Here is a 25,575-nt window from a genome sequence, read left to right on the forward strand (position 1 = left end):
TGAAGGTTCTTCTTGTGATCTTCAGCAGCTTCATCGATGGGGTCGGAATCTGTGGTTGATGTGTTTTTAGAATCTTTGCAGACGAGACACACTGGCTGCTGATGGTCCAGACAGAAGAGTTTGAGTTTCTCAGAGTGCAGACTGCAGAGATCCTCTGAAGCTCTCTGGTCTCTCTGCTGTAGGAAGGTCTCACACAGGTTCTTCAGAACCAGGTTACAGGGTGGATCTTTGGTCAAGGATCTTCTCTTACAAACTGGACACTCTTGTGCTGCTTTCTCTCTCCACCAGGTCTTCAGACACTCCTTACAGAAGCTGTGGCTACATGACAGAATAACCGGATCCTTAAAGACGTCTTTACAGACCGGACAGCAGAGATCCTCCTCTAATCTGGAAGCCATTTAGTCTCTGAGTGAAGCTAAAAACACAGAAGGTCCAGTCAGTCATGGTTCCCCTCCCTCCTCTACTAACGTTCCTCAAAGTGACTCTGAGTGATGTTCTGGGTCCAACTCACCTTCAGGGTTGGAGGTCTCCTCTTTTCTCTCCTGGACTCAGACGAAGCTGCTGGTTTGTCTCTATGACAGAAATGAAAACTGGTTCCAGGCTGTTTCAGGTGTGTTAGGTGAGAGGCGGAGCTTAAACCTGTTTTTTTTCTACCAAGGTTTCATTTTAACTTTGCTTGCAGCTGAACAGGTTCTCCTTCATTTACAGACATCAGATAAAAACAACCTTTTTGGTATTTCTTTTTAAGGTTTTTGTCCAAGTGACAGCAGATATTTTCTTTTTATAAATCCTAAAAACTAAACCAGCCTGAGAATACTGAAGGAAAATACATTTTTAAAAGAAACTTAATAATGTTGCAAATGTAGATAATAGTGATATAGAATGGGAAGAAGCCGCCATAGCTCCTACAGATCTGCAAAAGGAGGCAAACCTCCAGAGGAGCGATGGGTGTTCAACCCTAGGAAGGGGAGCAAGCACTCCCAGAAGAACCTCCCCAACTGAGCTGCAGAAATGAAAATATAAACAGAAGATTTAGATGCAGCAGTTTAAAGATGTGTAACAATAGAGGTCCAAAGATCCGTCAGTCGAGCATGAAGCAACCATCAGCATCACAATGTGCAGCTTTACAACCTGAGAGGAGCTAGGCCTGGAGGAACCCACAGAACCTTTGGGTCCAGGAGTCTCTCCAGTCAACCAGTCAGAGAGAAGAATGATCTGGTGGCCTCAAGCTTTCAGAAGAGTGGAATGGCAGGAGTTTGATGTTATTGTTTTTCTTTAAGAAACAAACGCTTCTTAAAGTTTGTTAGAGTTATTTTTATTATTCTCTACATGTTTATTGCATGTAGGGGAGACCGGGTATGGTTGTAACATAGGGAGAGTTGTAACACCACCAGTTCCACCAATCAGGGATAAGATAGGAGTCACATGATCATTTCAGTGTTTACCCGCTTCCTCCCCAATCCCATATTGTGATTGTCAAGGCTGGAAACATGCACATGCAGATACTAAGGAGAAAAAACGGATTTTGAGGTAAGAAAGTAAATTTTTTGACCATGACTATATTTTGTTTAGTACTTATACTGTTGCAGATAAAAGCATGTTACTTACATTAGATGAAAATGTAATTTCTCAAGACAAAATGTGATGCATTTTCCCCGTGCTAATTTCAAACCGCTATGCTACTACAGCTAGCTAAACATGGCTGACAGGGTTGGGGTGGGTTGTAACACATCTTTAAAAAGTGTTACAACCATTCCCTTACATACAACTAAGAACATTTTGATTTGGATAATTTTACAGAATGCCTAGGCAGTGGATACGAAAGACTGATAGAGGTGTGCCTGCAGATGTTTTAAAAAAAAGGCATCTGATGAGGTCACAAAGAAGAGCAAGTCAGTCAGATCAGTTGCGAAGGCGCATGGGCTCTGCCATGTAACACTGAGCAGATACTGCAAATCACTGCAGAAGCTGAGAGAACAGGGGTCCAGTGATCTTCCCAGTGTAGGTTATTGGAGCAGCAACAAAATCTTCTCTGAGGTGCAGGAGGAAGTGTTGGCTGACTATTTGACTCAGACAGCAGACCTGTATTATGGACTGACTCCACGTGAGGTAAGCATATTACAGGTTAGTCACTGGAGACAAGAGAAGAATTGAATACCAGCGTAGGTGTTAGACAAATTGAAAAAACCTTTTGTGTCTATGTACTCTGATTTTCTATTTCTCTTTCTTTTAGGTCAGAAAGTTTGCATATCAACTGGCAGTAACATATAACATCAAACGCCCACAAACATGGGATGAGAAGCAGATGGCAGGGCCTGACTGGCTCACATGATTTATGAAGCGGAACCCTACCCTTTCAATAAGGAGTCCTGAGGCACCAGCCTTACACGGGCCACAAGTTTTAACCGGCAAAACGTGGAACGTTTCTTCAACAGCCTTGGACAGGTCATTGAGAGATACAACTTTGACGGGAGCGATATATGGAATGTAGATGAAACTGGTGTAACAACAGTCCAATCACCAGACCGTGTTGTTGCTCGTCGTGGGGTCAAGCAGGTGAGTGCGATGACATCAGGTGAGAGAGGTGTGCTCGTGTCAGTAGCATGCGCTGTGCAAGCGCCGGGAGATGCAGTTCCTCCCTTCTTTGTATTCTCCCGTAAACGTTACAAGGAACTCTTCATTCAGAGTGGGCCAACAGGGCGTGCAAGAAGTGGCAACGTCTCAGGATAGATGTTATTCCTTGCTCTTTATGCAAAACACACAAAGGTCAGCCCAGAGAAGAAGGTTTTACTTTTGCTGGATAATCACTGTTCACATATATATGTTAAAGCTATTGATTTCTGCTAAAAGGGAATAGTGCCACCCCCCCACTGTAGCCATAAACTTCAGCCACTGGATCGCAGTGTCTACGGCCCATTTAAGAAAATGGTGAACACTGCAAGTGATGCCCGGATGAAGATGAATCCTGCCAAGAGACCATGTCTATCTTTTTTTAAGAGGCAAAAAAATTATATCGGCATGGTATTTATTTACAAATTTTTTTACACATTGTGTAAACATCAGGGCGTCATGATTAGTCATTTAGCCATTATAGTCCAGAGTTTAACATTTGTCACTAGGATGTTTTCATTCCAATTCTCAAAAGTGCTTGAAAAATAACAAAATAAAAATATTTTTTGTACAAGCATTTATTTTATTAGTGTCATTTATTGCAAAATTGCATATTAAAATGCCCAAACAGGCTATTAAACTTTCATAAATAAAAGGATAAAACATACAATTAATTTGCAAATAATCTCAAGTTACATATCGACATTATGTGATTAATCGAGGAAATTATCCCCCCCTCTGTTTTTTTTTTTGCAAATCGCACACTGGCAAGACGATGACGATATATGATATTTCAGGTATTGTGAAGACTGCTCTGCCTGCAGCTACAACACCGAAAAACATTCAAGCCGGTTTCCAGTCCACAGGTATTTGGCCCTTCAATCCTGACATTTTTGAGGAGTGTGACTATGCACCCTCACAAGTCACTGACCGCCCCGACCCAGGTACATCACTGACATCTGGAGCTTTCCAAAAGCAGGGCCAAGGAAAACAACTGGCAGGATCAGGAAGAAAAGGAAATGTGAAATACTCACTGACACACCGGTGAAACAAGCACTGATGGAAGAAGAACAGAGAAGAGGAAGCAAAAATGTAAGGAAGAGTTTCTTTGCAAAGAATAAAGGCAAGCAAAAGAAGAAGAGAAAGCCTGCCAAGAAAATGTTAAAAGCCAATGCTGAGGATTCTGAGACCTCAGACAATGAATATTTTTGTGTTGTCTGTATGGAGCCATTTGGTAACTCAAAGCCACAAGAAGTGTGAGTAAAATGTGCCCTATGCAGTCTCTGGGCCCACCAAGCCTGCACTCCTGGGCTACCATCATTCATTTGTCACCACTGTGACTCTGATTAAGGATACACACACATAGACACAAACACAAGCACACACACACATTGACATTGGTTTTTGTTAGACCTACATGTTTGTTCAGTGTTCATTAGCATACATACATACATAAGCATACATTATACGTGTTAAGGAAGTTTGTTTTAGTAGAATAATTTACACACATGCACACACACAGAGTATATTTGAGTTATGGTCAGTCACAGAGAGAGAGAGACATTGTTCTTGTATTGTTCTTTTAATTCAGTAAACCTCTTTTTGAAGCATATCACATGGTGTGGCCTCTATTTTTGCTTCTTTTGTCTAATTGTTACAACTTACCCCAGCAGATGTTACAACCTACCCCCGGTAGTGGGGTAGGTTGTTGCCTTGAGATGACATGTTTCTTGAATTGGCGCTATATAAATAAAATTGAATTGGAAACTCCCCTTTAACAGGGAGGAGAACCTCCAGCAGAACCAGAACCAGGCTCAGTGTGAACGCTCATCTGCCTCCACCCACTGGGGCTTAGAGAAGACAGAGCAGAGACACAGAAAGCACAGAAGCTCACATTGACCCAGGAGTACTTTCTATGTTAGAGAAGACAGAGCAGAGACACAGAAAGCACAGAAGCTCACATTGACCCAGGAGTACTTTCTATGTTAGATGGTAATAGAGGATGATCTCATACTCAGCGTTTCTGATTTCAGAACAGATGATATAAGTCAGGTAACTAAACACAACAGCGTCCGATCAACCATGCCTTGAACGTGAGCATGAAAAAAACGCCCGATCACTGGAACGCAATTAACGTGATTCACCATGGCAACGACTGGAAATAAGCTTGGAAGTGTGCATGTCCTGCGAGTAGAATTAGAAATCTTTAAAGAAGGCATTTGGACGATATTAAACCATAAGAAACAACATTGTTGCTGCTGAAAACCGCAAGAGAAAATTGTTGAAAAAGTCAATGCATGCGCAATATGAAAGTTATGTGATGGAGAATTAAAGCTGTTTTCTCACACTTCACTCGTTCAACACTAAAGGGGGAGTATGTGTGTGTGTGTGTGGGGGGGGGCATTGATTACTAAAAGCATTGAAATGACATGGCAGCAAATCATGATGAAGTACAGCTTAACCAGGTAAGGTTAAGTTAAAAGTTTCCTTATGTTTAACGGTACTCAACTAAAGAATTAATTGACTATATTCAACACATGGAATTAATGATGGGATAGTGTGTGTTATTAAAATAACTCATATGCTCTTCTTTTTGCCATTGTTCACCAATCCTTCTAAAAATAAGTTGACATTGATTGTCTTGTAGGTGTTTAATTTGTGCCAACCTCACTTTATATTAACTACATAGGCTATATAGAATGGAAAATTAGAGCTGGAAGTGCCAAAATGTAATACAGAATAAATTATTGCTTTCATTCTGGAACACCTTTAAACTATAACTGAGTAACATTTCTGACATACAGTTGCCTCTGAAAGATTTTCTGCATTTCCTACGTTATTAAAAAGCTGCTGTTGGCATAAAAATGAAGAGCAGAAAGAAATTGTTCAGAACTGAGAGCGTTCCTTCGTTATTTTAGAAAAGCGATGTGTGGCTGAGAATATTGAAATAAATTATCTGACGACCCCAAATGAGCCCCAGCCAGCTGTCTGCCCCTACTTCAGGCATGTTATTGAGCAGTTTGTTGTTTATAAATCATGTACTAAAATGCTAATTTGTTCTTAGTCAGAGGTTATTACGTTATGATACAGGTTCACATTATTTATTGGCTGTATCTAAAAAAAATCTAAGATATTTCAAATTCAAATGAAAATATAAAATAATACAATGCAACAATGACTTAAGTTCTGTTATTGTGTATACTAGGTGATCAATCAGTGTCAGTTAAGTATGTCAACTAGGTTACCTGTAGGGATTTTTAACGTCCAGCAGGTGTCAGTATTTAGTGACACAGTATCAATACAGTTTGGCAACGTGTCTAAACGCTTCATGACGCCTCATCGACCATCACTACTCCTGAGTTTTGGGATAAGCGTCCAGATACTTCAGTTTGTTTAACGTCTCCATCGCGTCCAGCAGAAAATCCCCCCGAACACCGAAGAACCTGGTCGGACTAGTCCTCCACTCCACAAACGCATCGGTAACTTCACTTCCGGGTCACCTGATGCGTGGACGGGCCAATCTGTGGCAGCCGCATCAATTTCTTCTCCATATCTTTGAACCAAACTTTATTGAACAACAGCAGCGTTAACGGAGCAAATGAAGAGATGTGACTGTAGTAATATTTTGCAAATATATAATATTTGGTCCTCAGCGTGACTAGAAACAAATTAATATTGTAAACAGACAAGATATAAACGTTATTATTTTCTGAACAAAGTTTCATATGGTAAATAACTCAATTTACTTTAAATGATAGGAGAAGGTGGACTTTTTGGTTCTAAATAAGCTGAATAAAAAGAGTAAAACTCTTCTTTTATGTGTGTGGGCCATTAGTTTGTTTAGTTTCAGTTGATTTGCAAAAATTTTATTAAAATCGGCCACAAAGGAGTTTCTGGATCACTCAAGGAAAACAAACCTGGTAGTTATTTTTATTTTTCTAACAGAATAAAGTTCAAATACTAAGGAAAAAAATCTAAATGTTGAGGAAATGCATCAAAATAACAGAAGGCGATCCTGATGCATATCAAGTCTGCGTCAACAGGATGTTTAAATGCTAATAGATTTTCTTCGTTATTGATTATTATTCCAAAGTATAAAGCTACTTGCTCATTTACACGAGACATGGCGTTGCACCAGAGTCATTCCATTTTATTAATAAAATGTGTACATTTTTTCTCAATAATTTGACATTTACTATAAAAACTATTCAGCTTCACATCCAGCGTCCTGCAGAAGAGTTCATCCCCCTTTAACTTTTCCACATTGTGCAGCATTGAAAACATAAATGTCAATAAATCTGCTGAGATTTTATTAAGTGAAGCAAAATGAAAATGTAAAACAAATATCTGAAAAGTGTGGCATGCATTTACATTCAGGATTCTTCCCTTTAAATCCCCTAAATAAAATCCAGTACATTTTATTAAACATTTCAATAATAATTAACCTACAAATAAATCTGGTTAATAACCCAAAATATAACGTAACCCAAGAACTAACTTTAAATTCAAAGTAATTCAGAATAAAAAGCTCCAAGATTCTGTTTAAAATCACTGAGTTTCAATCAGATCATCAAGGTTTCATCTGGACTTTGTGATCTTCATGCTGAGAACATCAGAGCTGCTGTTTGCTCACTGAGATCTTCATCGGTAGGATCTTTACTTTATCCAGAGTCCTGAAGAATGGAAACATCTTGTCAGTGAAGGTGTGTGTGAAGGTGTGTATGTGTGAGTTAGTGTCCAGATCAGAGAAGGACAGCTTTCCTCTGTCCCAGTCCAGATTCACTCTGATCCTCTGGAGCTTCTTCTGGACTGAGAGATCCATGTCATCAGATGAAGGAGACTCTACTGAGTATTTACCTTCATAGAACTCTAGAATCAGCCTTCCAGAATCTATGTCTCCCTTCTTCTGGACAGACTCTGCTATCACACCGACCTCCCAGAATTCACTGTCTCCAACATCAACATCCCAGCTGTGGTTCCCTGAGTTGAAGCCCTCAGAACTCAGGACAGAAAACTCTGACCCAAACCTCTCTGGATTAACAGGACGCTGCTGTTTCTCTCCTAAAGTCAAACTGGTCAGATCTTCAGACAGGATGAGTACTGGATGAGCGGTGTTTGGGTCCAGGATGAGAGGAGTGTAGGAGACCATGTTCTCCATGTTGCTCCAGATGTTGAAGGCCAGGTTGCCCAGATGTTTGGCCTGGTCTATCAGAGCTCCTGAGGGCAGCTGTGGATCCTCCAGCAGGGGGCAGCGCTGGACTCTTTCCACTGCAGCCTTGTAGTTGTGCAGGAATGAGACGTCTTCAGCTCTCAGCTCCTCCTCTGTGGCTCTGACTGTGTCTGAAAGAGCTGCTATCTCTCTGCTCAGAGCCTCCATCTTCTCATTCATCATCCCACTCTTCTGCTCCTCTTCCTCCCTCAGTGCAGCCAGCCTGGCCTCCTCTTCCTCTGCTAGAAACTGACGAAGCTTCTTAAACTGCTCCTTAATCAGCCTCTCTGTGTGTCGGGCCTGGACCTTCATGTGTTCTGCTGTCTGATCAAACTTCTTTAGAACTTTCTTCCTGAGCTGCAGGTTCTTCTTTAAAGGTTTCAGAGTTTTCTGAAGGTTCTTCTTGTGATCCTCAGCAGCTTCATCGATGGGTCTGAATCTGTGCTTGGTGTGTTTTTTTGAATCTTTGCAGACGAGACACACTGGCTGCTGATGGTCCAGACAGAAGAGTTTGAGTTTCTCAGAGTGCAGACTGCAGAGATCCTCTGAAGCTCTCTGGTCTCTCTGCTGTAGGAAGGTCTCACACAGGTTCTTCAGAACCAGATTTAAAGGTGGTTCATTCCTTGAAGATCTTTTCCTACAAACTGGACACTCTTGTGCTGCTTTCTCTCTCCACCAGGTCTTCAGACACTCCTTACAGAAGCTGTGGCTACATGACAGAACAACCGGATCCTTAAAGACGTCTTTACAGACCGGACAGCAGAGATCCTCCTCTAATCTGGAAGCCATTTAGTCTCTCAGTGAAGCTAAAAACACAGAAGGTCCAGTCAGTCTTGGTTCTCCTCCTTCCTCTACTAACGTTCCTCAAAGTGACTCTGAATGATGTTCTGGATCCAACTCACCTTCAGGGTTGGAGGTTTCCTCTTTTTTCTCCTGGACTCAGACGAAGCTGCTGGTTTGTCTCTGTGACAGGAATGAAAACTGGTTCCAGGCGGTTTTAGGTGTGTTAGGTGAGAGGCGGAGCTTAAACCTGTTAGGTCTGTTGCTTTCTGGGGAGTTTTTTTTTTTTTTTTTTTTTTAACCAAGGTTTCATTTTAACTTTGCTTGCAACATGTTCTCCTTCATTTTCAGACATTAGATAAAAACAACCTTTTTGGTATTTCTTTTTGAGGTTTTTGTCCAGCCTGAGAATACTGAAGGAAAATACATTTTTAAAAGACACTGAATAAAATGTTGCAAATGTAGATTATAGTGATAGAAGGTACAGCTGGTCTGGCGTTCTGTTATTTGTGACATTATCAGGGGAGGCAGATTATTCACTATTACCATCTAACATAGAAAGTACTCCTGGGTCAATGTGAGCTTCTGTGCTTTCTGTGTCTCTGCTCTGTCTTCTCTAACATAGAAAGTACTCCTGGGTCAATGTGAGCTTCTGTGCTTTCTGTGTCTCTGCTCTGTCTTCTCTAAGCCCCAGTGGGTGGAGGCAGATGAGCGTTCACACTGAGCCTGGTTCTGGTTCTGCTGGAGGTTCTCCTCCCTGTTAAAGGGGAGTTTTCCTCTCCACTGTCGCTTCATGCATGCTCAGTATGAGGGATTGCTGCAAAGCCATCAACAATGCAGACGACTGTCCACTGTGGCTCTACGCTCTTTCAGGAGGAGTGAATGCTGCTTGGAGAGACTTGATGCAACCTGCTGGGTTTCCTTAGAGAGGAAACTTTCTCACCAACCTGGAGGATCTGATGGAGTCTGACTTTGGAAAGAGCCTTGAGATGACATGTTTCATGAATTGGAGCTATATAAATAAAATTTAATTAAAAACTCCCCTTTAACAAGGAGGAGAACCTCCAGCAGAACCAGAACCAGGCTCAGTGTGAACGCTCATCTGCCTCGACCCACTGGGGCTCAGAGAAGACAGAGCAGAGACACAGAAAGCACAGAAGCTCACATTGACCCAGGAGTACTTTCTATGTTAGATGGTAATAGTGGATTATCTGCCTCCCCTGATGATGTCACAGCTAACAGAACGCCAGACCAGGTGTACCTTCTATGAAGAGAAAAATGGCAGAGAACATAAAGTTAAAATAACAACAACCAATGCAGATTGGAGAGCAGTAGGAGAACTCAGCAGAGAGAGAGAAATAGACCCTGATGTCCTCCAGCAGCCTAAGCCTATAGCAGCATAACTATAGAGGTAGCTCAGGGTAACATGAGCCACTCTGACTAGAAGCTTTGTCACAAAGGAAAGTTTTAAGATTAGTCTTAAAAGTAGACGGGGTGTCTGCCTCACGGACCAAAACTTGAGTACGAACTTTAGCTACTCTACCCACCTCTGTTTAGGTCATGGTGGTTCCTGATCATCCTAAATCCATTTCCTGGCAAAGTAGTAAAGCTTTACGCTGAGCCACTCTGTCCTATTCAGGTAAAAATCACAGGACCTTTACCTTCAGAACCACCTGGCTCCTCCAGCAGAACCGGTGAACTTTTTTGGGTTGAGTTCAGAGGTTTCTTGTTTCCCAGATGATTTGTGTTCAGATTTTATTAACGCCTGAAAACGAGACAAACACCAAACTCTCTCTTTCATAATAATCACAGCTGGTCGGGTCCATTTACTAAAAGACCTACAAACTGTTACATAAAAAAAGAAATAAAATGATGTGAGAAAAAAAAGAAAAACAACTTTAATTTAATCAGGCATCAACAAACCACATAATTTATTACATTTCCAATAAATAAAATCTAAACTGCACATTTAGGAACTTGGCGCTGGTCGTTCAGCAGGAACCAAACCGGTCCAGCAGAAGTTCTGGTGCCGGCGGGTTAAGAGAAACATGAGCTGGAGCCGTTCTGGAGACGGGTCGGTGTCTGATGGAGGAAGCTCCCGAGTCTCGTCTACGCACCCATGATCCGAAAAGCGGTGAAGTTCTGATTCTGATTGTTAATTCAAAACGCTGCTTTGCTTTTACCTTCACGAAAGACTGCAAACAGGCAGGAAGCTGATTTAAAAACTGCATTCAGGTTCTGTTCGTTAGCGCCTCCACGCCTCCTGGGCGGGTCACCGGCGCCGTCATGTGCGGCGAGCCGCAGGGGCGCCGCGCTGCTCGTTGTCGTGGCGACTCCTGAGAGGATTCAGGTCCGTCTCCAGCTCCCTCTGCTTCCGTAACAGACCCTGGAAACAGACAGCGGCCGGTGTTTGAGCGGTTCTGATCCGGTTTTAATGATCCTGTTCACGCTCTGCTGCAGTCCAGACAGTAAAATCATCATTATAGCAGCTGTTTAGAGTCATTTACATAGAAATACGCTTCATTATTATTTATTTCTCCTTGGGGTGGGGGTTCAGATGAACCAGCAGAAAAGTTGAAGCAGATTCACACAAAAGGTGGAAATAAAATGAAAAGGACCAATTTACAACATAAGGAACAAAACTAGTTGTTAAAAATAGCGTACTCAGATTAAAGTGATTTAATTAAATATAAGGAACATTAAAGCATATTTATGCATTAAAACCTACAGGCTATTTAAAGTAATGGAAAATAAACATTTTGCTGGGAGCAGTGATGCTGGGGGGGAAGGATCTGTGATGGCGCTCCCTGGAGCACCTTGGATGCCGCAGCTTCCTGCTGATAGGGGATGATATTTATGTCCTCTAATGTTTTGCAGTAAAACAACAAACAATAATAAAGACAGAAAGATGAGAAGGTTAGGAGTTTATGTCACTAAATATCTCAGCAATAACATCACTTTTTTTACCGTATGACAGAGAAACGTGAGGAAATTAGCTGCTTTTAAAAATGTTCAAAACAGTATAACAAAAAAAACATATCAATAAAAATCTTATTGATCGATATCGATAATTTCAACAAATTAAAAATATATATTTGAAGCGCAGCCCAGGCCATTTTGTGCTGTTGCTTAGCAACCTATTTTTAGATAAAGACACAAACACTGAATCCAAACTGAACCCTTTATTCAACTAACTTTTTAACAAAAATGCAAATTTTTTTTTGGAGGTTTTTACGGCAATAGTGCCTCGTGTTTTTTACAGTGGGCTGACAGGAAAGGACCACAGTTTGGAGTCGAACCCGGGTCGGCCGCGTCGAGGACTGAGGCCTCCGTATGTGGGTCCTGCGCGCTAACCACTGCGCCACCGAAGCACGCCCTGAAGGGGGCGGAGCTTCCTGGGTCTGCGTTGTGATTGGTTGGGAGGATGTAATGATAGAAAAAAAACTGCATAATCTGATTGAATTTGACTTTAGAAAGAGCTTTGAGATGACGTTTCATGAATTGGCGCTATATAAATAAACTGAATTGAATTAATGATGATATTAACCTACATGGCTAGAATGCAAAAGGAAGGAAAACTGTTATTCTACTGAACGTTTTATTTACCCTTTTTTTTTTCTATCGATTGCTTTATATTGTTATTGTATTATCGTCCAGCCCCACCTTTAAACTCTAACTTGTGTTGTGAGTTGAGCGTTTCAGCCTCAATCAGATCCTGATGACACCGCGGCCCAACCACTAGCCACAGGGTTAGCGGTTAGCCAGATCGTTCCGTTTTAAAAGCGTAACCAGGTGTGTCTTACCTGCCGAAGCTGAGCCAGGCCCCTCAGGATGTCCTGCTGCCGCTGGGAGCTGCGCATCATCTCCGGGTGGAGGAGCGGGTCTCGGTGCGAGGGGACAGGAGGAGGCGCCGAACCGTCAGGAGGAGGACCTGGCCAGGAGAAAGGCAGCGTGACCTCTCTGAACCGGACCGGCTCTGACGGCACCACATTCGGTCTGAGTATAAAGTTTTTCCTGCATTAACGTCGTGAAAAAAGATGTTTCTGGCAAAATGCAACCAGTACCGTTTCTATCGGATATTAAATCGAGCCAAAAACAGAACCGGACTTCTGAACTGAGCTTATAGAACATTTCCTCCTCCTGACACAGCGCCTGTTGTCTAGAATAATTTAGGTTCTGTTGAGCCGGCTCACACTGAGGCGGCCCATCTTTGGTGAACGCGTCTCATGGGATGCAGATCTGGATTAAACATGCGTATTAATATAAGATGCATGTGTGTTAATATCCTAAAACTGTTTAAAGTCCTGAAAGTACGTTGACCGGTTCTGTTCATGTAGCTGAAAAGGTAATAAAATGTTAAAAATAACTTAACAGCAAGTGAGGTAGAAGTGGCCCGTCTGTTTTCATCCTGCAGGAATATTAGTCGCTGCACTGAGTGCATTCTAAAAGTAGAATGGGAGGCAGATCCTTTAGCTATCAGGCTCCTCTCCTGTGGAACCAACTCCCAGTTTTGGTCTGTGAGGCAGACACCCCGTCTACTTTTAAGACTAATCTTAAAACTTTCCTTTTTGACAAAGCTTATAGTTAGAGTGGCTCATGTTACCCTGAGCTACCTCTATAGTTATGCTGCTATAGGCTTAGGCTGCTGGAGGACATCAGGGTCTATTTCTCTCACTCTGCTGAGTTCTCCTACTGCTCTCCAATCTGCATTGTTTGTTGTTATTTCAACCTTTTAACTTTTAGTTCTCTGTCATTTTTCTCTTCATAGAAGGCAAGGCAAGGCAAGGCAAGGCAAATTTATTTATATAGCACAATTCAGTACAAGACAATACAAAGTGCTTTACATGATTAAGATATACCAAAATAATAAAATGTAGATAGAAAATAGAATAAAAGCAAGTAGGGATAGAATGTAGTAACAAAAAAGAACATTAAAAACAGTAAAACTGTTTAACTAGAACAGTCAAAGGCAATTTTAAACAGATGTGTTTTTAATCTTGATTTAAAAGAACTCAGGCTTTCAGCACTTTTACAGTTTTCTGGAAGTTTGTTCCAGATAAACGGAGCATAGGAACTAAATGCTGCTTCTCCATGTTTAGTTCTGGTTCTAGGTATGTGGAGTAGACTGGAGCCAGAAGACCTTAGTGGTCTGGAGGGTTGATACACTGATAACAAGTCTGTGATGTATTTAGGTGCTAAGCCATTTAAGGATTTATAGACTAACAGAAGTATTTTAAAGTCTATTCTCTGAGATACAGGGAGCCAGTGTAAGGACTTTAGAACTGGGGTTATGTGCTCTACTTTCTTAGTCTTAGTGCAGAAAGTAGAGCACATAAGTGTGCACCCAGAAGGTACACCTGGTCTGGCGTTCTGTTACCTGTGACATCAGGGGAGGCAGATCATCCTCTATTACCATCTAACATAGAAAGTACTCCTGGGTCAATGTGAGCTTCTGTGCTTTCTGTGTCTCTGCTCTGTCTTCTCTAAGCCCCAGTGGGTCGAGGCAGATGAGCGTTCACACTGAGCCTGGTTCTGGTTCTGCTGGAGGTTCTCCTCCCTGTTAAAGGGGAGTTTTCCTCTCCACTGTCGCTTCATGCTTGCTCAGTATGAGGGGTTGCTGCAAAGCCATCAACAATGCAGACGACTGTCCACTGTGGCTCTACGCTCTTTCAGGAGGAGTGAATGCTGCTTGGAGAGACTTGATGCAACCTGCTGGGTTTCCTTAGAGAGGAAACTTTCTCACCAACCTGGAGGATCTGATGGAAGCTGACTTTGGAAAGAACCTTGAGATGACATGATGTGGATCGGTGCTATATAAATAAAATTTAATAGAGCTGCTGTTACAGCCGATAAACCGAAAAGCGTCTTAAAAGAGGACCTTTTCTAATTTTCATCTGTCTAACCTGAGTGTGTCTTGGGTGGCGGCGTGGCGGCGGGCTCCAGGGGGTCCAGGCTGAAGACCTCGTCGGTCCGAAGGTAAGGAATGAACTCCAGCGCAGGAGGAGGGGAACTGGAAGCCTGCTGAGTTCGGACTGCAGGTCTGATGGCAGGGGCAGGAGGAGAGCGCCCCCTGGAGGATGAGACAACCTGAATTAAACCTCATTAGCATCTCATGAGATCTCTGCAGGATCGGGTTTTTGCTTTGATCTTTACAGGAGCTATCTCTGCTGTTTCAAAATGTCCAGCTTCGATAAAACTGCTTTATCTATGCCTTTTCTAACGTCTACGGTGGTGCAGGCCAGAGCTAGTCTAATTATTATGTGCGTTAAGCTCCAGGCGTCTTATTTAGAAAATGATGCACCGAAACTGTGATGACAGGATCAAATCAGGTGTTCATCAACGCCCAAAGAGAAAAGGTTAAAATTATTTAAAGGAGCTATAAGCAACACTGACACCTTGTGGCGCAAATGGGTACAACAGCTTGCCAGTCACAACAATGTAATAGGCCGTTTTTAAACAGCGTATTAGATTGTTGTGAGTCTTTATTTCCACAGAGGACAGGTCTATGAGGCTGTATTCTGTTCTGGTTCTGGTCCGCTTTCTTTTTACTCGATTCCATATTTGCAGGCTGCTGCTATTTCACCAAAATAAAATACCAAATGCTGCGCTCTGTGTTGTGAATACTGGGAATTCTCATCTGAATGGCTCAGGAACCAGGAAGTAAACACAGGCTACACTCTGAGTTCTGGACCGTACCTCTAGGTTTGAACGTAGAAAAAACGTGACTAAGACATTTATGTTGGAGAGGACCGATTGTTTCTCGAGAATGTTACTAACATCCTGGATGAAAAATTAAATTTAGGTTGATTTTACAGTAAATATCTGACTTTTAGCTCCTTCAAACTGCAGTTTGTAGAAGGAGGATCAGATCATTATAGTCTGAACTCCAGCACATTGCTAAGTTATGAAGAAATAAAGTAGTAATTTTAGTGATGCACGCTATAAAAATTTCAACCGATATCGATAACCGACCATTTTCTGCTTTTCATGGCCGATACCGATTCCGATAAGTTTATATTCAATATAGTTTTTTGCATAATCTGCAGCTTGTGCTGGATGCAGCTATGAAAAACAAATTATTTATTAGCTCTGGCTTATCTATAAGAGCAAACAAAAGGTTTTCGCTCTTTAAATGTTTATTTTTTTATGCCATCACACAAAAAAGTTGTAATTTGCTTTAAATAACAGAAGACACAAATCAATTCAGAATACAAAGAGCATCCTCAAACATGAAATTATATGTACTAACATATGCAGGTCACCTCCGTTCCAAAAATTCAATAAAAGCGCATCCACAAAAATGAGATGGCACAATGAAGATTTTTTAGGTGAGCTATTAGGTTTGTTGTGTTAAAACCCGAAGCCTTCTTTCCTCCTCTCGAAATTGTTGCTGAACAGGTTTAGCAAACTGCAATGCTGTTGTCATCTTCTAATACCGAGAAAAACGACAACATTGGGGAAGACATGCATGTTTATTTATAGTCCAGCAATAACGGAGCCAGGCCTGGGTCCTGATAGTAAGGAACGCAAAATCCACAGGTCTTGTCCCGCTTTGGGGCTACTCTGCCTGAATAACATTCAGGGTTCCCACAACTTGGTGAACATCAAATTCAAGAACCTTTCAAGGACTTTCCAGGACCAATTTCCTCAAATTCAAGGACCACACGTGGCGGCATTTACCTACTGTGACCACTAAATAGGTTATCATATTTTAATACAATGCAAATTCAATAAAAGACTAAACGGCATAGAAGTTGTTGGGTCAGAAGCAATGCAAGAAAGTGGACTTAATTTATAGCCTACATTGATATTGATCATATTCATAGCCTACATTTATATCCACAGTACATGGCTATGCCATACTACATTACATATAAGATGTACATTAGCCTACCGTTTCATGGAATTTTATGGAAAAAATGCAGCATTGAAATGTTCAGAATTATATCAATTTGTTTCACTTACTTTCATCTTTGATTAGTCTAGTTTTTGACTTTGACTCTGAAAAGTCGCTAAATATAGCAACAAAGTTGCTGAGTTGGCAACATTGCGTAAATGTAACCTATTGGACGCATGTAGGCCTAAACCGTAGCCTAGCAACTAACGAAGAAGAGCAAACGTACTTTTGCAAATTAAAAGTCTGCGGAATCAACATAATTTTAAAAGATTGTGTGGCAGTAAAATAATGACATCGTCATCCGTGTGAACTTTCAACCCCACAAAAAAATTCAAGGACTTTCATGGACCTTGAATTTATTTTTTCAGATTCACAAACTTTCAAGGATTTCAAGGACCCGTGGGAACCCTGAAAATTCCACATTTAATTAATTTATCGGTAAAATTTACTCATCGTGCTGATAAAAAATTCCACCAAATCGGACGACATTTTATCGGTCCGATAATTATCGTGCATCCCTAAGTAATTTGTGTTTAATTCATCTTTTCGCGTCTCAAACGCTCGGCGGAGAGAAGAACGTTGGTCAGAGCTGCTCACCGGTCGGCGCTGTTGGCCGTCTGGTGGTCGCTGCGTCCTCTGGACCCTGATTCCTCCTGAAACATCAGCGCTCATCAGCATCAGACAGACAGATAGCACCGACATTTCATTCAAATCTAGTCCCAGAGCAGTTCAATGCCTTCTTAACGGGGCTGGTGCTCCTCTGCTGGCCGTCGGGGCAGAGACGCGTCTCCTGGAGCTGCGGGGGAGGTTCTGTTCTGGGCAGACGGGTCCTCTCCTGCAGAGCCAGGAGCTCAGCCTGCCTCCTCAGCCGGCTCTCCTGTCGGTTCTTCTGCAGGGCGACCGGGTAGCGCTCCGAGGCGGGGACGAACCGCCGGCTGGGCCTGGAGACCACAGGAAATACAGAAAAAACAGTTTGGGCTTTTAACCAGCCAGTAAAGCTGACTTCATCCATTAACCCAAATATCAGAGACACGTCTAAAGGCCCATTCATTCCCTACGTTTGGCCTACACGTCCGTATTTCTGTCCGTACGTTCTATCCGTTGACTCCTTCATACCTCCGTCCGTTGAGGTGCGCAATAACCAATATGTCCTCTAGGTGGCAGTGCTGGGCGCCAATGATTCGTCACTGATCAAACACGGCGACGGTCCAAGACGTGATTTTGTTGTATTTGCTCCGTAGGTAAACTTTTTGTTTGTCCCTGTGCCCCGGACACGACACATCATATATATGTGTGGGTAGTTGCAGACAAGCTCCGAAAGTCGTTCCTCGAATCCCGCCATTGTTTAAAGCCCAGAATTCTAACCTTCTTCGTGATTTTGTTGACATTTTGTACCACAAACTCAATAGCGCCCCCACCTTTTCCGGTAGTATTGCTCCGTATTGATCCGTTTCGCCCGTAATCGTAAGCTCCCAATTTTCGTCTCAAAGTACGGACGAAATCGACGGTTAGAGCGTATGAAACACTCCACACGTATCCGTCTTTTACGTGAGGTATGAATGGGCCTTAAATGTGTGAATGACATAAACCGAGCTTGAATTAAACTTCCTCCATCCGAATGAAAACAAACTGAAGTCATCTCTTTTAGGTGCGTTCACACCGAAGACGATTCCTTTTGCCGGCTGTTTCTCGCCTGACATATCGGCAGCAATCCCCACAGCAATCCCCACAGCGGACCACAAGCCAGAGACACAGCAGTCCAATGGCGCCACCTAGTGACGCTAACTGCCACTGCAGTCTCCTCACTCTTGTCCAGGCTTGGTCCGTCCTGGATTTGTCTCGGTAGAAATAATTGATTCTGTCATAAAACTCTTTTCTTTCACGCTGAATGGACACAGCTTCGTCTCTGACATCACAGCCACATCCACTTCCTGTTTGGTTGTCGCAACAAGACACAAACGTTCAGCTTTAAAGAGCTTTTAAACTTTTCAAACTGTCGGTTTGCACGCGTCGCAGGTATCGTGCCACTGTGTTGCAGGGATAACCTGAAATCGGTCGGTCGGACCACCACATTCGCCTTCGGTGTGAACGCACCTTTAAGGAGGAAATACGGCGGGAGCGTAAAGTAAGCGGCGCGGTTTACGGGCACGTTTTTAAAAGTGTAAATTCACACCATACGCTCCACAGCTGCGTGTTTCTGCTCTGGAAAAAAACATCGGCATATGGAAAGTGCACCAAGTAGATGCCGTGGCTTGGCCTTCCTCTGGTCGACAAACTGTTGCGAGGGAAACGGCAGAGAGCTCAGCAAGGTGCGTCCCATCAATCAGCAGCGTCAACAAGGCGACTTCTACCAACTTTGACACAGGATGTTGTTTTTCCATTTATTCCCTGCCAAACAGGAGCGTATAGAGCAGGGGTGTCAAACTCGTTTTCCCGCATTCAGCTTACTCTGATCGCAGGAGGCCCACACGAGTAAACTCATTGCAAGATTAAATAGAACTAACAATGGACTTTTTGTTTATTTTTATATTAAATTATTTTCACTTTTACACAATATATTGTGAATAACCTCAGCGTTTTTTAAGAAAAGTATGTGCAATTTCAAAAATACTTTTACTCAGTTAAACATTTACTCCTGCATTATGCATAAGAACTGATCACAGTGATTATACAATGTTGAAAAACATTTATTCACATTTTTTGGAACTTAAAATCACTGTCCTGCCTGACAAAATACATCAAACAGATAAAAATTAAGAAATTATTTAAATTTTTCCACACCTGAAGCTTAATCTGCTAATTAAAACACAGCGCCCCTCGTGGACAATATAGGAACTGCATATTTTCAATTAAACGAAGTACATGTTTTTTTCAATAATTGTTTTATCATTCTCTTCCTTTTATCTCCTCTTTCTTTCACCTTTTGTTTTTTTTCTTCTTGTTCTTCCTTTCCTCTCCTACTTTCCCATTGTAGTGTCCATATGATTTGAGATATTCCCCGCATGAATCATAATAAAACTATTCACATTCATAAATCTGCGGAGCACTATGGCAAAAGCAGTTCTGCTCCACTTGTGAAAGTAAAATCTGATGAGCTCTTTTGCCACATTGCCACATTGCCAGACAGGACACTGGAGAAAAAAAAAATAAATATATATCTATATATCTATATATATATTTTTTTTAAATAATGATAATGCATTTAGCCACTTAGCTGACCTAATGTTTGACACCCCTGGTATAGACTCTGAAATTAGAACATCAATCTAATTTAGGCGTCGCGTAGCATAAATATGTGCCTATTCTGCTTCTAGTGTACATTTACTGACTGATTAAAATGAAAAGCACAGCTAAGCACGTACGTACGCTGCTTTGCGCGCCACAACACGTCCGCTGTGTTTCCTTCATTACTCTCTGTACCACGACTCAGTGATCCGCCCCTCTCCAGCTGTAACTGGCTAGCATGCTGCCTTCCGTTGTTGATTTGAATGGTTCAGTTGTAGAATTGACAAATAGAGATAGGACTCATAGAAAGTTGGCCACTCCGAGGTAAAAAAAAAAAAAAAACAACACCGCCGGGTCTGCGACCAAAGACGCTGATAGAGGATTCCTGCTTTCAGCGTCTCTCGTGTGGACTGTTGTAATTCCTCGTATGTGGGATCAGATCATCAGAAAGGGACATCGGGAGATCCCTATGCTAAAAAAGCTGTGATAACCATACCTGCTTCAAATCCAGCAGTAAAGTGGAAGCTTGCAGATCAATAGCCTACATGGGTAAAAATTATAAAAACGGAAAGAATTATATTGTTACAATATAATTATATTATATTGTTTTGTGAAAAATCCGACTTTTTTCCAATAAACAACCACTTCTTGTATTATTTTAAAGAGTAGCTGTAATAATCTCCAATTATTCTCACTGGGATTCTCTAAATCACGTGTCAAACTCACGGCCCATCAAGGCAATTTATCCGGCCCTCAAGAGCCATAAAAAGGCACATCATGTCATAAAGTAGAGGGATATCTCCTTTTAAATTGTATAAAATAGCTGAAACTGTGCCTCCTGTGGAGAATGTTGTTGTTTTTTAACTGTAGTAACAGCATCCTACCACTAGATGTCGGTTTTTCCACAACACATTAAATAACCCAGAAATGTCCAAAAAGGGGAAAAGTGATGCAGAATGGTGAATTTAAAGTTTAACTCACCCCAATAACTTTTTTTTTTGCAGATAAACTGTTCAAATGGGCCTAAGGGCGCTATTTTTATGTTACTATGATAGTTTCTACATTTTTATCTGAATTGAAATTATGAAATCAAAAGTATCATCCATACAGGAACAACCGGCCCTTTTAATGACTTCATGATGCCAAAGTGGCCAAACATAGAAATGAGTTTGACTCCCCTGCTCCAAATGTTGTGCATTTCTACCTTTGCGTGTTCCACTCGGGCCTCCTCTTGGTCTTCGTCCTGGCGAACGGCTCATATGGGTCCTCTCCCGTCGGCAGACAGATGTTCTCCTTGCCTGCTCTGGCCGCGCGTCTCCTGCCGTTAGGAGGCTCAGCAGATCCAGGGGGAGGCGGGTGGCTCTGCGCGGAGACGTCAGCGGTCTGAAGTCTCTCTGCTGTGGGTGGGCAGGCAGGAGGAGGAGGAGGAGGAGGGGTGTCCTCTGCTCAGGGAGAGAAGCAGAAACTGTAATCTGACCAATCTGGACCAGGAGGGGGCGCACATGAGCAGCGGCTGCGGCGTTTTAGCCGTTACCTGTCTGAACAAACGTGTCTTTATATAAGGAAGACAAGCTGCTGCCGTTCTCCAGACATCTGGTCCGCCTGGTAACTGCTGAGCGCACAAACACAAACGCAAAAACTAACGTTTAGAAAAAGGTTTCCCTTCTGGTTCAGTTTGGAAACACCTGGGAAAAAACACACATAAATCCATGGAGTTTTAACCCAATCCTGGCTGGTGACTACATCAGTTTTCTAATCTCTGTATCCTACACAGGCCTACTTCATGTAGCTCAGTTCACATCTCCTTAGGAAATCAGAATGTCTCAACCAAAACTTTGAACGTCTCTACTAATTTCACTTGTTTCTACAGTAAATACTAAAAACATCAACCCTAAAAGCATCTAAAAAGCTCCTTTTCCCCAACAAGCCCCAGGAATTAAAGGCCCAGACTTTGGTTTCCTGGGGTAAAACAAAGTCTGGAACTTTTAGGTCTGCTGTGTTTCCATTAGCTAGCGGCTATTTACGTAAAACAACTTGACGATGTTTGGGGGAAAGTTGTGAGGAAAAGCTGCAGTACCATTCCGGTCCAGCAGGTGGCGGCAAATAGACAAACATAGAGAAGCTTTAACCATGTCGTGCAGCTCATCCAGACTCTGGAGGGTGGACCAGGGTTTCCCTACATCAGGGACTCCCAAAGCGTGGTGCAATAACGACGTGTAAATAAATTAAAAATTAAAATCAAAAACTGTAAATTTAATAAATAATTAAAAATGTACTCACACGAAAATCTATTTATTTAGAAGAAATCTACGCTTAATTTTAAGATGAAATATATAAGATATGTTCTACGCATCGTGTCATATATGTACACCTAGCTTGTGGCCTCTCCTTCAATCATTCATCGCACATATGCTGAAATCAGGGAAACATGTGAGACATCTAAAGTCAAAGTTAGTGGTGAAAGCCCCAGGAAAGTAAAGCTCCAGGAAAGTGAAAATAGCCGGGTAAATGTGTATGGAAACTAGGGCTGTGCATAAAAATCGATACAAAGATCAATATCGATCTTCGATATCGATATTCTGGCTTTCAATATTGATATACCTCCCAACCACTAGGGGGCGTTATTACAGTGCAACCATTACTGTTCACAGCGAGGAAGAGGAAAAGGCCGACAGGATTTTAGAAGCTCCTTCATCCCTAAAATCAGACGTTTGGCACATTTTTGGTTTCTGTGAAACGATAAATGCATTGAACCAAATGCGCTTTATGTTCCTGTTTAATATATCAGTGTTCAATAAATTTAACATAAGTGTAATATTTGGGTGGCTTTGGTGATTGAATGACTTTGAGCATTAATTTGAAAGTAATAAATATCGATATTGGAGTCAAATCAAATAAAGCTGAGCTATGTATCGAGAATCGTATCGGCTCATCCTAGATGACACCCAGCCGTAATGGAAACGCTATCCGGGATTTGAAAAGCCCCGGGCTTTTGAGCGGTGATGGAAAAGGGGTTTTTATTTGCTCCCTTTTATCCCTACAGGGAAGATTTTCTGGCAAACAATAGAAGAGAAATTGTCTCCCACAAATGTAGATTTACTTTTTGACATAAAATTAAAACGGCATGAAATCAGACCATGACGGTAACTGAGAATCAGTTTAGTTTGGGTTGTTTGGGTCGGATGCGGCGATATTACTGCAGCGCTTTACTCACTTATGGACTCGGGTGTCTCCTCTGGCTCGCCGTCACCGATGCCTTCCTCTGGCGGCTCCACCTGAAGGGGACACAGTCAGATCTGTCAACAAAGACCCAAAGAGGAGGACACGCATGCTTTCCTGTGTGTTGGAATTGGGCGGATGCCCAGGGCGGCGTTAGGAAGGGGGGGCGTCCAAGCACTCTATAAGAAGATGAGACTTCTATATTGATGGGATTTTTGTCCAGTTTCGAAAAGCTTTGGTCCAAATTTAACCTTCAACCTTCTGACCTAGTTGGATATTTTCATCTCAGCATTCCCTGCCTCTCCTCTACCCTCTGGCATCGATCTTCTGCACCCACCTACAAAAAAAGTCACATTTTATTTTTATAAAAGTTTATTGGAACCGGGTTCTTCTCCTGGGGCTTAGAGCAGCTTGGGAGTTCCTCTAAGTGAAAACTGGTGGCGTGCTGCACTGGGAAGCATAACCTCCTGTTTATCTGGGGGAAAATTTCAGCTGATATTATTCAAAGTGGTTCACAGAGCATTAACTGTAGTAAAGCTAAGCTGGCAAAGATATATCCAAATACCCGGGATTGGTGCGACAGACGTGTCCACTGCCCTCTTATTGCTATATTTGGCGTACTCTGAAAATATCATCTAAACCAGGGACCTGCAACGTTTACGGTCTAAAGGGCCGTTTTTCCTACAGTCCACTTGAATTAAAGTCGTTCAGAGCTGCAAATGTTGCCTGGACTTCAAGTTATAACTTATGATAAAGATCTGCTGTAGGAAATATTGTGATCGTTAAAGAAACGCCCTTTTATGTCTATTTTGAGGTTTTAAAAAAAGAGGATGGACGGGATGTTGATATTTGTGGATAATGATGTAAAAAAAATAAATCACAGTTTCCAACATAATGAAAAAATATTGATTTAATATTAAATATTACTAGAATTTTTAGCATCATTCTGTTGTAAAAAATAAAAGCAATTATTCCAAGAAAAAAACTGCTAAAACCCAAATTTATTATCATTATTACATTTAGATACCATAATAAAAATATAATTTGTAGCCAAAGTTATTAAGAGCCACTGTGGAAGGTCCAAAGAGCCACAGGTTGCAGATGTTATTTTTATTTTTATAAAAATAACATCTGGTGTAGTCAAAGACATGTCCTTTCCATTACTTCGCAAGAAGTTTTACCAACAATGGAAACCCCTAAATGCAATATTTCAGAACTTTAACTTCCTTCTCTGCTGAGGAACAAATTGGTTAATTAAAAGTTTTGTCCTTTACTTTTTAATTTGTATGTATGTTTTGAATAATGTTTTCACTTTTGATATGTGTGTAGTGATACTTGATTGTATTTACTGTGCATTTCTGTTCTATATTTGTAAGTGAGACTCATATTGTGGCACATCTACGCACTCTATGGAGGGGGGGGGGGGGGGGGGGGGTGTTGTTTGATTGTAAATTTGTGAAATGTAAAAATGTGCTGACATAAAAAAAGAAGAAATAGGTTTGTTTATCTGCCAGCTGAACCCTAAAGGAGCTTAATATTGCTTTTAAGCATCAACTGGGAGTTTGGCGCCACCGTGTGTTGACAGAGGGGAAAGCAGGCTGTGTTTATCGCTGCGCTCTGAGTCAGGCTTTTTTCTGGGAAATTTGAATAAAAGATATTTAATACAAGCTGGTCTGTGTTGAGGGTTGTAGTTTGGGGGGGTAGAAGCTTGACATGCGTTGATCCTCACCTTCTCCTTCCTCTTCAGCAGCTCCAGCTCGTACTGCTGCTGCAGCTTCTCCCTCTCTTGTGCAACCCTCTTCTCTTCCTCTTCTTCCTCCCGTCTCCTTTTTGCCTCCTCCTCCTCCTTCTGCTTCTTGCGTTCCTCCATCTGGGCCTCAATGGCTCTCTAGCGAGACAACAAGGAGGTCCAAAAAAACTTTAAAAGAAGCAAAAGGAGTAGAAACTTAGGAGCATTCTCCCTCCGTCTTTGGGCTTCTAAGCCCTGCTGGCACCTCCTCACCTGCTGCTCCAGCTGTTTCAGCCTCCTCCTCTCTCTCTCCTCTATCTGTGCAGGGTCCAGCAGGGACGTCATGGTCCTCAGATAGCTGGAGGAATCAAAGAACAAGATGCCGAATTCACTTGAGCTCAGATTTAACAGTCTTCTCAGCGGAATTTTAAGCTTTTGAAATTTGTTTTTTATTAATGGGCAGTGCTGCCAGCTTTGGGGCGTAAAACCATCAGAAATGCACAGAAAATAAGATTTTTTTTAAAGGGAAAATAAAATAATGGTGTGAAACACTCGACATATCTTGCAGTTTGAGGCCAAAAACATCTAAAAGCTGAAGCAGCGCGCTGTAATAGACCACAGCCTCCGCCCTGGGCTCAGAAACCAGGAAGGTTCAGACATATTTCTGGAGTTTTCTGGCATTTTTAAAAAGGTTTCGGACATTAAGTACAACCAATTTACCAAGTTAGGCTTCAATTATTCACCAAACACCACTTCTGACTCCGCCGTGAGATTTAGGCTTACTTAACTTTCTTTGGCAAGCCGACAAACTTTGATCCTCGTTAAAACTTGACTCTGAACTCTGGGCTGGATTGTTTTACATTGGATACAGATTCTTTAGATCACAGTTTATGATCATTTTGTTTG

The 25,575-nt window shown here is 41.9% G+C and overlaps 2 protein-coding genes across 3 annotated transcripts in view; both read right to left on the bottom strand.

The window, feature by feature from the left end:
- Positions 1-6,771: 6,771 nt before the first annotated feature.
- On the bottom strand, positions 6,772-8,811 carry LOC118567175 (tripartite motif-containing protein 35-like). Its single transcript, XM_036151632.1, has 2 exons — positions 8,722-8,811; positions 6,772-8,625 (listed from the first exon to the last, which is right to left on the bottom strand). Exon 2 carries the CDS (start codon positions 8,606-8,608, stop codon positions 7,223-7,225), a length of 1,386 nt encoding a protein of 461 aa, XP_036007525.1. The 5' UTR covers positions 8,609-8,625; positions 8,722-8,811; the 3' UTR covers positions 6,772-7,222.
- Positions 8,812-10,479: 1,668 nt separating this feature from the next.
- LOC105920804 (coiled-coil domain-containing protein 66) overlaps positions 10,480-25,575 on the bottom strand; it is a 29,121-nt gene continuing 14,025 nt past the window's right edge. For both annotated transcript variants that reach the window (XM_036151601.1, XM_036151600.1), the window contains exons 12-21: positions 24,943-25,027; positions 24,670-24,828; positions 22,936-22,996; positions 21,256-21,333; positions 20,926-21,163; positions 17,233-17,437; positions 17,094-17,149; positions 14,503-14,669; positions 12,403-12,530; positions 10,480-10,985 (exon numbers count right to left, since the gene is read on the bottom strand). In XM_036151601.1, the coding sequence (XP_036007494.1) occupies positions 10,884-10,985; positions 12,403-12,530; positions 14,503-14,669; positions 17,094-17,149; positions 17,233-17,437; positions 20,926-21,163; positions 21,256-21,333; positions 22,936-22,996; positions 24,670-24,828; positions 24,943-25,027 (1,279 nt within the window). In that variant the 3' untranslated portion in view covers positions 10,480-10,883. The remainder of the gene's footprint in view (positions 10,986-12,402; positions 12,531-14,502; positions 14,670-17,093; positions 17,150-17,232; positions 17,438-20,925; positions 21,164-21,255; positions 21,334-22,935; positions 22,997-24,669; positions 24,829-24,942; positions 25,028-25,575) is intronic.

The sequence above is a fragment of the Fundulus heteroclitus genome, chromosome 20 (assembly GCF_011125445.2).
Source record: "Fundulus heteroclitus isolate FHET01 chromosome 20, MU-UCD_Fhet_4.1, whole genome shotgun sequence".
Lineage (NCBI taxonomy): Eukaryota > Metazoa > Chordata > Actinopteri > Cyprinodontiformes > Fundulidae > Fundulus > Fundulus heteroclitus.